This window comes from Cucurbita moschata, unplaced genomic scaffold, assembly GCF_002738365.1.
Source record: "Cucurbita moschata cultivar Rifu unplaced genomic scaffold, Cmos_1.0 Cmo_Scf00027, whole genome shotgun sequence".
Taxonomy (NCBI): Eukaryota; Viridiplantae; Streptophyta; class Magnoliopsida; order Cucurbitales; family Cucurbitaceae; genus Cucurbita; species Cucurbita moschata.
Window position 1 is genome coordinate 1,276,810 of NW_019268543.1, and position 15,417 is coordinate 1,292,226.

The window sequence follows — 15,417 nt, forward strand, 5'->3', positions numbered from 1 at the left end:
ATGCAATATGGCACTCATCATCATATTACATGCTTAATATAGAAAACATCAACATATTAAGTCAAATGTCATGCAATCATCATACTCATCATATCTGTAACAACCGGGAAAAACNATCTCTCCACGTTATCTGGAATAATCGAAAAGAAACCAAAGGCAAAACACTAAAATTTAGATATAAATAAAATAATATATATATATATATATATATACAATTTTCAAAATAAATTATAATTTAGTCCCTCAATATTCAGTATTTATTTAATAGGTCTGGAAATTTTCAATCTTTTTATAAAATTTGGATATCTATTATTCACAAAAATGAATTATCTAAAATAATTGAATGATAATTTAAATTATTATTTACCTTTTTAACCAAGAAATTCAATATTGTGAGGATATATATTAAATATTGGACTTTAAATAAGTACACGTGTCTTAACCACTTATCATACTTTGAAATCAAAGAAGGATTTAAAGTCTCATGATTTAAAATTCAATAAATTATATTAATTTTTTTTATCTTATTTAAATGAGAAATTTGAACCAATATATTTACTTGAAACGAAAAAAAATTAAAAAAATTAAAAAAAATTTAAAAAAAAATAGACAGTTTCATGAAAAATTTACACTCTCTTCAAATTTTACTATAATTGAAATTTTCTAATTTAATTTTGTTTTTTGTTTTTTTTTATAATATTGCCAAGTATACCGTCGAGTATATCCTAATATTTTAATGGTATGAATTAAATCTGATTGGGTTTGCATTTCTTTAATCGGTCTGTCTACATGTTAATTGTGGAAAATATAATTAAATTTCCTCATTTTCATCGTAGTTTCATCCCGTTCTAAAGAAGAAAAAGTATAAATCTTCACGCCCACATTAATGTTAAGTATACCTCGTAACTTAGATCTCGATATCAACTCACTTGGAATGGTTGCACATGCGATATTGTAATTTATAACCCTATGTCTCAATAACAAAAGGTTATCTTAATCGAATATCTTTAGGGTATGGTATAAGTAATCTTTTTTAAATTCAAAATAAATAAAGAAGCCTTCAATGGATCACAAAAGTTAAAACTAGAGATGTTTATTAGAGACTCTCCACAATAGTATAATATTGTCCACTATGAGCATAAGCTCTCGTGACTTTGCTTTGGACTATCCCAAAAGGCCTCACACCAAGGGAGTTAGTATTCCTCACTTATAAACCCATGATCATTCCCTAAATTAACCGATGTGGGACTTTCATCATCCAACACCTCCCTTCGAACAAAGTGCGTCTCCCCTTAATCGAGACTCGACTCCTTTGGAGTCGTAGTCAATTTTAACGAGGACCGAGGATCGAGTTAGAGAGTTAACAGGAAGAAAGTCCTCCCCGCTCCATCCCCATTCCTAGTCATGTTTAGGATAGGTCCCACGTGTAAATTGGCAACCCTAGCTAAACTTAATAAAAAAAAAACAATGTAATACTAAAAAAAACAGAGTTTACCATCCAATCAGAATAGTGCAAGTCTCATCATCATTCAGAATAGTGCAAGTCGAAATGCTGAAGATAACAAGTTAGAGGGAAGCTTAAGGCAAATTAGAGCAATGTTGATGCAACAGAGTTTAATCTTTTTATTGAGAAGAATAATTAATCCCCAAATCCATATTAGCTACGCTACTACAGGGTCCCTGAGGTATAGCAAGCAATCACACCTCACAAGAACATTGGGGAGAGTAGGCTTAAAAATCATAACAACAACCCATTTACTCAAAGAGTACAAAATCAATTCTGGATGGACAAAAAAAGAGGACATACACTACACAAACTCCACTTAATCAGCTCTCGACTGACCAGCTCGGGAAGACAGAATAATGCCGACGATGAGTCCATACAGTGCCAGCGCTTCAGCAAAAATTAGAATAAGAATCATCCCAACGAAAAGCTTGGGCTGCTGGGCATTGGCTCTGTCCAACGAAGAAGATTAAATGTAAGGAATGAGTACCTTGATCAGATGGGTTTGAGAAAACAAAGTTCAGGAATAACCTTATCTCAAAACCATGGAACATAATGGAATAAATCAAATCAAAGTTATAGCTATTTACATCACCACGACATGGATCCATCAAAATCACATCCAACATACAAACTCCAATCCAACAGAACATAATGCAATAACATCAACAAAATTATATACCAAGTTTTTGAGGAAGAAATCTAAGAAAAATGCAGAAACAAGCTTACAGAACAACCAAGACGTGCACGAACGAATTCTATCGATAACAAGTATACAAGCGCGAACAGGCTAATAGGTCAAAATACACGCACGACGACAGCTAAAATCAACATTCCAAAACGTTAACAAATTGTACCTAACACCAGCATCGCCGACGATCCCGATAGCCATGCCAGCGGACAGACCAGCAAGGCCACAAGCAAGCCCAGAGGAGAGATGCGCGTAGCCATCGAAAAGGTAATAAGATTTGGCTTTGGGGTTAATCCCTGTACTAATAATCACAGCAATAATAAGACCATAAATACCCAAAACTCCAGCCATGACCACCGGAACAATAGACTTCATCACCAGTTCAGGCCTCATTACTCCCATAGACGCAACTCCCACCCCGCTCTTCGCCGTTCCATAAGCAGCTCCCATACCTAATCAAATAAATAAAAAAAAAAAAACATAAACCCCCCATCGCGATATGAATCAAAGATCCACACCCAGAAAACAATAAATTAAACCGCATTGGATGCAAGATGAATTACAGGAGAAGACGAGGGCCGCAGCGGCGCCGAGGAAGCCGAAGAAAGGTGCCGTTTCATCGCCACTGAAAGTTGACGACATCTTTTCTGGGTTCGATGGTGAAGATGAAGAAGGTCGCCGATTAGATCCGATCTCGAACTCTCTCTCTCTCTCTTCTTCCTCTTCTTCAAATAAGCCCACTCCTTTGTCGCCTCGCTACAATGGTCTGAAATGCTCACGCTACCGCGAATAATTATTTGCTTTAGAATAATACGATCGGGTCCTCCAGCTGTGCTTCCCCTGGCCCACAACAGGCCCAAACAGGAATATAAAGTGGGCCGCAATCAGAATAACATGCAGACGTGGCCCAGTAACAGGCCCACATCTCGCTAGTGAAGCCTATAAAAACGTGCCTGCACATATTAAAACTCAATCATTCCGTCACTTAGAAATATTAAATTAAAACAGACAGATGTGAGAATTTAAAACCTTATCAATACAAAAGATTCACGAATTATATATTCCATGAAACATAGGAATTACTCTTTTTTCTTTTCAACAATATTACATTTTAAAGATATGAAATCAAATAAATTAAATTATGCTTAAAAATAATAGAAGCTATCGAACTTTTTCCACGCTTGGATTCCTTTTGAAGGATCAGGGTAGGTAAGAATAGTTGGCAAAAACTGATGGGTATTAAACTCAATGGACAATAATGAAGCAAATCATGGCTACTTTTTAACCTCCTCGGAACCAACTTGTAACGGCCCAAGCCCACCGCTAGCAGAAACTGTCCTCGACATTTCCTTTCGAGTTTTCCCTTTTGAGCTTCCCTTCAAGATTTTAAAAACGCATCTGCTAGAGAAAGGGACTATAAAATTATCTCACATCAGTAGGAAAAAAGAACGAAGCATTCTTTATAAAAGTGGAAACCTCTCCTTCGCGGACGCGTTTTAAAAATCTTGAAGAAAAACCTAAAGAAGACAATATCTACTAGCAGTCGGTTTGAGCCGTTACACAACTTCCTGCGTACTCACAATTCAGACATCACCACCAAATACATGCCATATGTGAATATTATTAGGCAGAACGACCATTAATGTAGATGTTCTTTGATCGAAAGGTCTGAAAATTTTCACACCCCACTTATTGAAGTCAATAAATAAACAAAACACTGAGCTAAAACACAACTTTGATAAATCAGTTGCATAAAACACCAAATCTGAAGACCAGAAAGTAAAACAACTGCACATGTTTCTATATTCATCCCTTTCTTTTGCAGAGTTAAAGTTGAGGACTGAAGATGGGACTTCTTAAACTTTTTACAGTCAAGCTAGGTGCAGTTTTGCACAAGCCCGAAAAATGCATGATTTGCATAATTGAAACGGAATTATCAATAATCGACGATGGACTCGACCACAAATCAGATACCAAGGTCACATGCTTCACTTTGGATAATACTTCTATTCATGACCTTATTCTAAGATGTTCTACTGCTCATATACAAATATGCAACAGCTGCAATAAGTGAAAGGTCTAAAATAGGCTAAAAGAAAGTTACCTAATTGTGGGTAAGAGTGAAGCAACAATCCATACACTGCAAACCTAGCAATAACCAAAAATTGTAAGCAGTAAACCAATTGGCAAGAAAAGTGCAAGAGACAGAAAGGGAGGGGAAATGTTGACTCACTTACAGATGCTTCGGTGCGTATATTGCATTTGTCGTGTTCCAAGTCGCATAAGCAGTCAATCTCCTTTGTCTAGACATAAGGAACATTTTCGTTTATCAAAGTTATTAACAGAAGCACTGCCCATAACAGTCTACAGTTTGATGTCTCAACCAAGACAATATTTTAGTCAATGTATGGAAATAAAAGACAGGTAAATTACAGTATTCAGTCTCAAAGATTGAGAAATGTTTGCAAATAAATGAAAATTACTGTGTGATTGTCGTCAATGAAATAATTCTAAGCTGTACAGGTGAAGAGGGAAAAGGAAGAAAGAAAATGAACCATAACCTAAGGTCCATCGCTAAGAACTGAAGGGGTTGATCTTATACCCTATAGTACAACTGAAGGGCTTGATCTTATACCCTTATAGTACAATGTGATGTTTTCTTTAACGAGCGCTTGTGACCCGATTGAGCAAGAAAATGACACCTAGAGTGATCCTGAGGGGCGGCATAAATTTAAGCCATGCCAAAAGAATTATGCAGAATCGAGCTGAAGTTCGATACCAATCATAATCACATTTAGCACCAGGACCAATTATAATCATATCTGACAGCACGAACCAAAATCTTGGTAGATCAATGAAACTCCACAACTGATTACACAAGCAGAAATGTCATATTTCTTAATTGCAGCTTCAGAAATTAAGGTACGCTGGAAATGTAATACAGGCGTCAAGTTATGAAGTCTTTCATGCCAACATATACCTTGGAGTCTTCCCAGGCTTAAATGAATAATCCAAGTGTGTCCTCGAGAGCTCGCCAATCAAGCCACTTGATCCTTGGGACCATAATGACTTCATTATTGACCAAGAAATGACAACAAATCCTTGGGACTGTCACGATTTCATCACTGGCTTCGTGGCCATATGCCTCTCTATTAATTTGTCTACAAAGGCACGAATCTGCAAGTGCATAATCCAAGTGCAACCAAGTGGAAACAGATAAGGACCTGTCTAATGAAAAGGGCAAAAAGAAACAACAAAAATACACTACGTCTCACCAGGAAGAAAAATGGTATGCATCAATGGCACAATGGGAACCGTATTAAAGTAGAATTACAATAAAATCCTAATGAAAAAGTGTTCAGTAATATTCTTTTAACAAAAGAAGTTTCATGTGGTAGCGGTACAAAAAAAGCATTTGTAAACTGTAACAGATAAAAAAGTTATAGATGGAAGCAAACCTTGTTCCTACGTTTGAAGTCAAGAAACTCAGAAACAGTCATGCCTTTCTCTGCATCAGTGGCTTGTTCCATGACCTGATTTCCAGTGAAACATGGTTAAACATGTAGAACATTTTACTCTCCCACCACCCCAAAAAAAAATCCACACACCGAAAATAAAAGGAACCAAATTTGGGTGGAAGAATGTACTGGCGAAGATGAATTGCTAACCTTGGTTGCACTTTTCTTCATAATTGACTTATATCCATCCTTGTCAATTTTCCTTGCTTTGTAAAGGGGCATCAAGAGTGATGCAACATAATCAACTACAGCCTGCTTAATTCTGTCAGCCCCATGTTGATGGTTTCTTATTGGCTCCTTGCTGATCGTCACTTGTGATATTGAGCTCTCATTCGCTGCTTGATCACTATTCCAAGTGGGGTTGTTCCAATTTGTGTTTGAATCCTCCTCATCATCTACATGAGCTGCAGCTGCTTGAGTCCGCCATCTCTCAATTGCATGATAATCTTTCATTCCATCACTACCAGCTGTATCGACCCATGCTTTCGTGTATATACTACTATCCATAGGAACACTTTCGCCAGAGTGTTCCCTGAAGTTTAATTGGCTAGCAATCTCATTTGAATGGCTTCTTTGCGAAAGGTTATCTGCAGACATTCGTGAACTTTCAAGATTAACACAAGCAGCAGAAAATTCCACAGACCAGTTCCTGACCCTGCAATTCCTTGAATCTATTTCTGAAGTACAATCTTGCCTTCCTAGCACACTGCCAGACAACTTCCTTTTATACTCGTACTCATCCATTTGAGCATAATGCTCCCTTCTGGCAAATTTGTGAAAGGAGGGGATTTTTGGGAGCTGCATCGCACTCTTGGCTTCAGAAGATGCATATGCCTGTGGTGTGAAAATCATCAAGTAAATTTAAAGTAGACAAAACATGCAATCGGGAATTCACAAATCTCCTATAAACTAGTCAACAAATTCAATGGAAGCCACTGATATGACAAAGCTATCTAAATACAGTTTCTAGATCCTATATAACATAAGCTTGTCACTTTTTGGGATCAATTAAAAGTTATATTCCATCCATAGAAAAAGTACAAAAGTTACACCATTCCCAGAAACTAACACAAAAATTTCTCCCACTGATGAAATAGAAACTAACATATGCTATGATCACAACCAAACGTTATCATACAAGCTATGACCTAGTGCTGGTGCATTTAGTCCATATTCATACCAACGTATTATAAAATTTCACCCAAGTAAAGATTATATAACATGGCAATGATTAATGATGGCACATCCCCTTAATATTATGAGTTGAAGTAACCAAGCCCATAAAGACAAACTGTTGTCATAAGTTCGCACCAAGGAAGACTCATTACTAACCCAGTCACTAAAGCATTAAATAAGCAGAGAATCAAAAGACAACCTTCGCAGCTGCAAGTGCTGCAGCACGTGCTGCCTCAGCAGCAGCAAAGGCAGTCTCCTCTTCTTCTGTCATCACAATGTTGTTGTCTTCCATCTCTGCATCCTGCTTTCCAAATGAACCCCTTGACCTTGATGAACTGATATCTGATTTTGATGAATTTTCCATTTCCAATTTCAATTTACTATTATCACTTTTCATATTGACATCAGACGTTGAGGGAATTGCAGCTGATGCAGAAGTTGGCAAATTGCCTCTACTATCCAGCGCGCAGTTGTTTGAGTGCAAAGGAGGTTTTCCAGAAGAAGAATCTTTATTAGATTTCCTCTTCAATGATTCTACAGTAGAAACTGACTTTGGGAGTTTTAACCCCCCATTAGCAGCCTTTTCTTTACGGAAAACTTCAAGCCAAATGCTAACCAACTGACTTGCAATGGCACGAATGTCACGGCTTGTATGCACACATACCTTTTCTTTGATAGTTTTACCTATGCCTGCACCAATTGTTAGCAAAGGCAAAATATCATAAATTCCCTCCACCGACCATATTAATTTCAATTTCAAAGGAAAACACACACAACACGCATGCATGCACGAGCAAATAATAGAACATTAATACTGAAAATAAACAAAATCGGGTTTACATTTAAACATGAACATTAGAGAATGACAAGTCAGAGCTATATCAGTTAGATACAAAATTCTTTAGTAGTAGGGTTTCTAACACGCATAGTCAAGGAGGGTTTAAAAGAAAAGAAAGATATATCAAGTCACTCAAAAAGGCAAGTAGATATACCTGATAAACGAACTGCAAGTAGATCAGTTGAAACTAGCACAAGAATACGAACACACTGCCGAAGAAGTTGAGTCCCATCCTTCCCCATTGAGTCCTACAATCAATTATAAGCCAAAACTTTAAAGGTTATTGACATGAACAGATTACGCTGTTTAGAGGTAAATGAATGAGAGAAAAAAGAATTTTGTAGTAAAGCTTGTACTAATAAGTGTAGACATTACCAATATCCACGAGTTGAGAACTGTAAGGCCTTCTTTAGCCCCTGCAAAAGACTTTAACGTCTCAACAGGGATATTCAGCAACTCTTTTGCCACATGCAATCTCCCTGCTGTTGTTTTTGCACTAAAAAACAAGTCTTTTAGTAAAGCTTCTCTGGTCACAATCCTAGATCCATCCAAAGAATTTTTGAAAAGAGCATCAGAAAGCTTAACAGCATCAAGTCTTGTAATTATGTCTCCAACTTCATCATTCTCACAATCAGACTGCCTCTGAGCAGCTTCCATTGCCTCTACTTCTGCTGTAAAATCATAACCATAACTCAATATATCAATCATGCGTACAGCCTCTCTTAGCCCACTCATCATTGCACCCCCAACGGTGTCAGGATGCTCCTTGCAAGTAGCTTCACCAGCAAAAAACAAACAGTTTCCAACAGGCCTCGCTAAAATGTCATAATCCTCTCCCGATGCTCCAACAGCAACATAAGAGTAAGCACCATAGCTAAACGGATCTCGTCCCCAATCAGTCACTACAGTTGCAACTGGATCAGGCACCATAGCTTCTCCAAAAAGTTTTCGAAGGACCATTAATGCATGGCTTACGTTATCAGAAGAGCTCATATATTGCCTCTCCACAGCCGCCTGACCAACCACTAATGCCATGAGAACAGGAGCACCAACTGTTTTTCTTACATTCCAAAACATGAAACACTGCCCCCTCCACTTTGTTTCCTCTGCAGTTGCCCCAAAATAATCCACAGAGTCATCCCAGAAAACTTCTGGAAATTCAAGAACTATTTTGTTAAGAACTCCAAATCCAAGGCGCTGGATGGACAGACGCTTCCATTCAGGCAATGGTGGGGAAAACTTAATAGTTTCTTCTTTCAAGCACCCAAGAGGCACGGTAATAAGGACAGCATCTCCTAGGAACACAGAGCCATTGGTTGTGGAAACTTTTACCTTTGCACACTGATTCTCGTTTAACTCAATGTCATTGGTGCTGTAAGAAATATCAGCCACAGCATGATTTAGGTGAACATTGAGTCCTCCACCAAGAGACTCAACAACAGTGCTATAACCCCCTTTAATCATACAATGAGCTCCTCCAAAACCTCCATAAAGATCGTCCTGATTCCAATTAGGAAGAGATACTTTCTTGAGCATAGCAGCACAACCATACTCCAAGTTAGCAAAATGCCAATTCATAACTCGCCTCTCAAAGGGACTCAAAAGCTCCTTCTCAGAACAAGCATCTATTCCCAATCGAGCCATGCGCCGTCGCTTAAGGGCATATTCTAAACCCTCCTCAAGAGACATGGCCATTGCGTGCTCTCCTCTTTGGGCAACAAGCAACACCATGTCATCAAGAAGACTATTATATTCTGCTTCCAAAGCTTCATCCATGTCTACTGGAACTTTTTTGCATGTAATGATATCATAGAGTGGACAGTCACTATTTAATACAGTCAACTGAAGACCCAATTGAGTGCAAATCAATGAAGACGGATCGGGTCTTCTTTCAGTTGCGACATCAGCCTCTACTCCTGTAATAATACTTGCACCAAGATCTACAGGAACAGAAAGAGAGGAGCGATCTGTATAAACACGACCTCCTAACCTATTCCTAGCTTCAAGTACAATGACAGTAAAGCCCTGACGATGCAAGTGCTTGGCAGCAGTTAAGCCAGCAGGACCGGCTCCAATAACAATTACTTTCTTTCTGACTTCAGAATTACTCTGCTGTTGTTGATCACCTCCGGCACACGCATCGGAGGACTGGATTTGGTGCCAACCATTTCTTGACTGGTTAGTTAAATGTGAGGCAGCTTTACCTGGAACATCAATACCTACAGATTTTACCGGTATAGGATCAAGAGTACCGTACTCCAAGTCCTGTACCAATTCTTGTTCATGTTCCACTGGTTTTGCTAACTCAAAATTATTTTCAATCACAAGATCTCTTCCTTCAGTGTCTTCCAATAGTAGTTCACAGCCAGCTGCAGCATTGTTCTCTGCGTCCGAAGCATCAGAATTTTTAACAATGACACAAACCCCTTCCTCAGAATCAGCAGCTGAAGCAACAGTAACCTCTCCAACTTTCTTTTCTCCCAGCTCATATTCATACTTAATATCAGATTCTGATTTGACTTTCTCAGAAGCAATCCCCGCATTTATATAACCCTGTCAATTTCATTAGAAATTAATACTGACCTGAGGGGAAAACACAGCCTCCAAAGTAGAATGACATAAGAAATTTTTAATTGACGGAAATGAATATCAAAGACAAACTAACTGGTCCATAAAAAACACGAGACAATACTCTGCAATCTGTTCTAACTTACACGTAGATTAAGAAATGCATAGATCTCCCTAATAAGGGGGAAACGTGGTGGTTCATCCATAGAGGGAGTATTAGTGACACCACAGTCAACAAGATTCAAAATTCGTGTAACATCTTTACTCCAAAGGCCCAGGATCTGATTCCTGCAAGAAGACATATTTTAACTATCGTTGAACAATTGAATCATAGATTAAAGAGTATCAATTAAACTTAAATATACGCTGTTTCAGCTCCATTCCAGCATCAATTCAATAAGCATGAAACATTATTGCTTGGGGAGTGACAATTCTTCCAATGACATTGATGCTTGGAGAACTCAGCACCCCTTGGTTTATAATAATTTGTCATTAGCTGGAAAGTAATATTACTTCTGTTTACTCCCCATAGTTTACAGTATAATTTAGCCGAGAGTATAGTACTTCTCCATGCAAGGCTCACGGGTATAATATACAAATAATAACAATCTTCATGATACAGCAGAAAACAGTACAATTGTTCAAAATATTTCCTTTTTATAAAAATCGCCAAACCAAAACTGGCATCAACTTGAATATAAAAGAATCACAAAGAAGCTTCAAAGTTTTGATTAATCGTTGAAGTTAATAGGACTCAGAACATCATCCAGCAACTAACCATAGATGTAGTACCAAAATAAAATAAAATAAAAAACTGTATGTATGTATGTATGTATGTATGTATGCATGCATGCATGCATGCATGTATCATTAGACAACATGCATGGTATCTGATGCTGAATATAATTCCGTAGTTGCACACTCCATGATGGAGAAGGGCATAAAGAAAAGGCATAAAAACCAATAAAGTGACATAAATCAAGGCATGGAGAAATGCAATCTATCCAAAATAAAGTGACATGCAAGACGGCATCTAATAAGATAAAGGATTAAGTAACAAATACCTGCATGCCAAGTACTCTTGAAGCCCACCTTTGCGCTTTAGCACATCCTTAAATTTAATCTTCTCAAGTAGATTAACTGCATGAGCCTTCAGCCCTGCAGATACTGCAGCTCTACCACCAGTTTCAGCTTCAGTAAAAGTTGTTGATGTAGAATCCCTTCTTGATCTAAAAGAATGGTCACCATCAACTACACGCTCACTAATCAAAATCTCCCAATCAATATCTCCTTCGTAAGCCATGTCATCATGTCTGGGCTTCTTTGTCTTGCGCGCTACACGTTGTAAAGCTGAAAGCTTTAAATCTTTTTCACTACCAGGAGCAGATACTACATCCTCAAGGTCATTATCTTCTGGAGTCAAAGACCCAGGAGAAGATACCTTAACGTCCTTACCAGGAAGTATATTATTTGGACCATCTATCACTACGGAAGCCTTGACCAGTTGATTATCTGATATCATGCTGAAATTTCCAATAGGACAAACTTCTGGATAATTTGGTACGGATGTAGCTGCCACAGATTTTTGGGATCTGGAACATTGAACAGCAGTTGAATCTGAAATCCTCCGAGAGATCAGAGCATTTTCCTTCTGCCTAGAACCACCTTTGGAATTTGGCACATCAGTTCCAGTATTTAAATTTTCGGAGTCACAGCAAGTTTTATCCACTTCCGTTGAATCGAAAGCTGCGGATATCTGAAGATTGGAGAGTGTTGTTCTGTCTAATGATTGATCAGAAATCTTTAAATTTTGAGTAGATCTACAGATTTCTTTGGAAGAACTTTCACAGAAGTTGGTAGAGGTAGGCAATTCATCATGATGCATAACAAGTAATCTATTTTTTCCTTCACAATCTACACCTAAAGTTTTTTTAGACAAAGTAACTGTGGTCTCTTGGGCCACCACATCACAAAAATATCCGCTGGAAACACCCCCACAAAGGCCATGGTTTTCTTTTGACTGTTCTAGAGGGCGAAAAGAACTGCACATATTTTCATTAAGATGATTTTCACCTCGCCCATCCTGAAGAGAAACCCTTTCTGCCAAATGGCTACGCTCCATTGTTTCGCCACAAGAACAAAGTTTTAATGCATTCTTGATTTCACATGATGCCTTTCTTTCCAGCCCCTGGAAATTGTCCCTAAATTGACTATAGTTTTTGCTATCTTGATTATTGAGACGACGTTGATACTCTTCTTGGTCACCTTCGACCCCTTGGTGGCATTGTCCTTGATCGGGATTAGGATTACAATTCTCTCCAGTGCACCGTGAACAGGAAATTAAACATGACATAGTAAGATCAGAATCTGTTTTTTCTACAACTTGTGCCAGCTTAGCAGAAGAATCAGAACTCACTATGGAGTATGTTTCATGATCCCCAGTTCTAGAAAAAGGACTCAATTTATCTTCTGAAGTCTCGTCCTTGCAATCCGGTTTAAATGTTGTAGATATGAATGTTTTCCTAGTTGAACCAGATTGAACCTTTTGGACAAATGCTGACAGTGAATCATCCAACTTAGCCCTTCTCCGACTCGAGATACCCGTCTCCATGTCTTTTAATTCCAAAACAGGTGCTTCACACCTCGTTTCTACATCAATCATTGCAGATGAATCAAACTCTTCACGGTCCATTAATTCACCCTTTTCTGGTCTAAATCTTGCGTCTAAATCCCCTTGTCCTCTGGATGCATTACCCAAAGATTCTGCCACACTTACAGAAGAACTCTGTTTCCTAGCAATTCTGGGTCCAACCTCTTTAGGACGCCTCAACTTTTTTCTGAAACTGGCTAAAGTGTCGTCCATTCCCCCAATATCCTCTTGCTCTGGATGTTTTGCTCCTTTCTTGTCAACTATCTTGTCCCTTTCACCACCATCGTCTACACCCAACTTACTCTTCTTAGAGTTGCGTGATCTCTTCAACTTCAGAAGAGATCCAATGGGTTCATCATCGTCTGAATCAAAACCACCCTCCTTTGGCTTCGTTCTTTTCCTAAAACCAGACTTCTTGTTGTCTCCGTCCATCTTCTCAACCCCACATTCAATAAATAACCAGCAAATCTCGATGGTGTAACCCTAACCCAGCTTGATAAAACAAGCAATCAAGCAATAATCTGAAACACATCCCATTGCTTTCCACCTCCCAAACATCAAGTATCTAAAACTCAGAAATCCAGTAAAGAACTTCAACCGATTAGCTAATTATACCGCGAATATCGGAAAGAGTTCCTTCCTAACTCGACCAATACCAAAATAACAAAAGAACAATGCGATAAGAGATGTAAGAAAACACGCATCTAGGGTTTGTAACAGCATGCCTGAGAAGAAGCGAAAAGAAACACAAAATTGATGGAGGAAAAGCAGCAGACCTTGAAAAAGCTTGTATTTCGCGGCATTCAAGAATTCGTGAGAAGAAGAAGAAGAGAGTGAGTGCACGTTAGCCTGACCGGTGGTATGAGTGACGGTCGGCTCTGAGAAGTGCGCCGTCAGCGGGATGGGGGCAAAAAAGTCTGTGGTAGGGGAGAAAAAATAAGAAATAATTAATTAATTATAATATTATAAATAAATAAGCCCAAAACGACAATTTTGGGATCGAAACGACAGGTGCGGTGAAAGAAAGGAGTGGGACGAGGGGACCTTATGAAACGCTACGGACCACTCGGCGAGTTTTTTTTTTTTCCGGACCGAAATTCCTCTTTTTCTTCGCGGTGAAAATTTACTTTTTTACCGTAATTAGGTATTACTTTTATTAGGGGTGAATAGAGTCGAACCAACTAGTTCAGGTTTTAGTATTAATTAAATTTTATAGAGTTTTTAAAAATAACTTTAATATATACATACAAAAGTTTTATATTATTTTTTAAACAAAATGTTAAAAATTTCCCGTAACAATAAGTTTCGTCACGTTGTTATATGATACTGCCGCACTCATTTCATATTCCAACTTATGTCTAAGTTCAAACGATATGTAATGAATTATTCTATGTGAGATTCCACGTTGATTGGAGAATTGAATGAAACATTATTTATATAATAGAAGATCTCTCCTTAACATACGCGTTTTTAAAACTGCAAGGTTGACGGTAATACGTAACAGGCTAAAGCAGACAATGTCTACTAGCAATGGGCTTAGGTTGTTACAAATTGTGTTAGAGTTAGCCACCAAGTGATGTGCCAGCAAGGATACTGGGCAAAAAGGGTGGATTTTGAGATTTCATGTCGGATTTGAGAAGGAAACGAAATATTCCTTATAGGGAGCGGAAAAACCTCTTCCTAACATACACGTTTTAAAACCGTGAGACTGATGACGATATGTAACATATAACGGGTCTTATAAGAGCGGAGATAGAAATACGTAACGAGCAACAAGCGAAATATATATTAACGGTGAACTTGGAATATCCTTTTTGCTTTAATATAAAAGTTTTCTCTAAATTAAAAAATAAATTTTATTGCACAAAAATTAATATATATTTTAAGAAATATTTAATATCATGTACTTTGAGTATGGCCTATTTAGTCATTAACCTTAAAAAAAGGTTTAATTAAATCGGAGAATTTGAATCATACTTATTTTTAGTATTCATCATTAAATTGGCGAAACATATATGGCATTTAATTTTTTTCTTAAATACAATTAAATAACATAATTGAGCAAGAAGTTTGATGGGGACGAGGATAGTAATCATTTTTAGAAACTAAATTTCACACATATTTCTTAATAAATACTATATTCTTTTCGTTCCCTTTAATTTAACCCACCTAACAAATCCACCAAATCCACCGACTAATTGCATAATTAATTTCACAAAATTGGTATAATAATATATATATATATTAATTTGAAGTGGGAGATAAAATTATCGACTTTATATATGTTTTAAATGAAAAATATAAAATTATTTAGATTAAATATTAATTTAAGCTTTAAAAAGCGAATTTTAAAAATTTGAATGTTTAGAACAAATTTATAATTTAAAATTTTCAAATCCCAAGTATACACGAAGTCTTCAAAGTTTGAAGAATAATATTTATAATTTAACTCGTTATTTACAATATAAATAT

General features: G+C 37.4%; 2 protein-coding genes across 4 annotated transcripts; both read right to left on the reverse strand.

Annotated features, from left to right (window-relative positions):
* Positions 1-1,597: 1,597 nt before the first annotated feature.
* LOC111462471 (V-type proton ATPase 16 kDa proteolipid subunit) lies at positions 1,598-4,320 on the reverse strand. Its single transcript, XM_023106053.1, has 4 exons — positions 4,300-4,320; positions 2,759-3,148; positions 2,362-2,647; positions 1,598-1,956 (listed from the first exon to the last, which is right to left on the reverse strand). Exons 2-4 carry the CDS (start codon positions 2,835-2,837, stop codon positions 1,824-1,826), a joined length of 498 nt encoding a protein of 165 aa, XP_022961821.1. The 5' UTR covers positions 2,838-3,148; positions 4,300-4,320; the 3' UTR covers positions 1,598-1,823.
* Positions 4,321-4,572: 252 nt separating this feature from the next.
* Positions 4,573-13,884, reverse strand: LOC111462466 (lysine-specific histone demethylase 1 homolog 3-like). Of its 3 annotated transcripts, none has more exons than XR_002713742.1 (9): positions 11,360-13,884; positions 10,442-10,583; positions 8,103-10,280; positions 7,882-7,975; positions 7,089-7,579; positions 5,864-6,547; positions 5,654-5,728; positions 5,176-5,372; positions 4,573-5,063 (listed from the first exon to the last, which is right to left on the reverse strand). XR_002713742.1 is itself a non-coding variant. In XM_023106049.1 (9 exons), exons 2-9 carry the CDS (start codon positions 13,375-13,377, stop codon positions 5,307-5,309), a joined length of 5,748 nt encoding a protein of 1,915 aa, XP_022961817.1. In that variant the 5' UTR covers positions 13,378-13,510; positions 13,722-13,884; the 3' UTR covers positions 4,573-5,306. The 3 variants fall into 3 exon arrangements, 2 of the variants coding, with proteins under 2 accessions (XP_022961817.1, XP_022961816.1); XM_023106049.1 differs by having other exon boundaries at positions 4,573-5,372; positions 11,360-13,510; positions 13,722-13,884; XM_023106048.1 differs by having other exon boundaries at positions 4,573-5,372.
* Positions 13,885-15,417: the final 1,533 nt, after the last annotated feature.

Bases quoted from the DNA above. Each gene is read 5' to 3' on its own strand.
- LOC111462466 (XM_023106049.1), bottom strand. From the start codon at position 13,377: ATGGACGGAGACAACAAGAAGTCTGGTTTTAGGAAAAGAACGAAGCCA. The intron at 7,580-7,881 runs GTATATCTACTT...CAATTGGTGCAG, and splicing joins ACTTGCAGTTCGTTTATCAG to GCATAGGTAAAACTATCAAA. The intron at 6,548-7,088 runs GTTGTCTTTTGA...TTCACACCACAG, and splicing joins CAGCACTTGCAGCTGCGAAG to GCATATGCATCTTCTGAAGC.
- LOC111462471 (XM_023106053.1), bottom strand. From the start codon at position 2,837: ATGTCGTCAACTTTCAGTGGCGATGAAACGGCACCTTTCTTCGGCTTC. The intron at 2,648-2,758 runs GTAATTCATCTT...TTATTTGATTAG, and splicing joins TGCGGCCCTCGTCTTCTCCT to GTATGGGAGCTGCTTATGGA. The intron at 1,957-2,361 runs GTACAATTTGTT...TTCGTTGGACAG, and splicing joins GTCGGCGATGCTGGTGTTAG to AGCCAATGCCCAGCAGCCCA.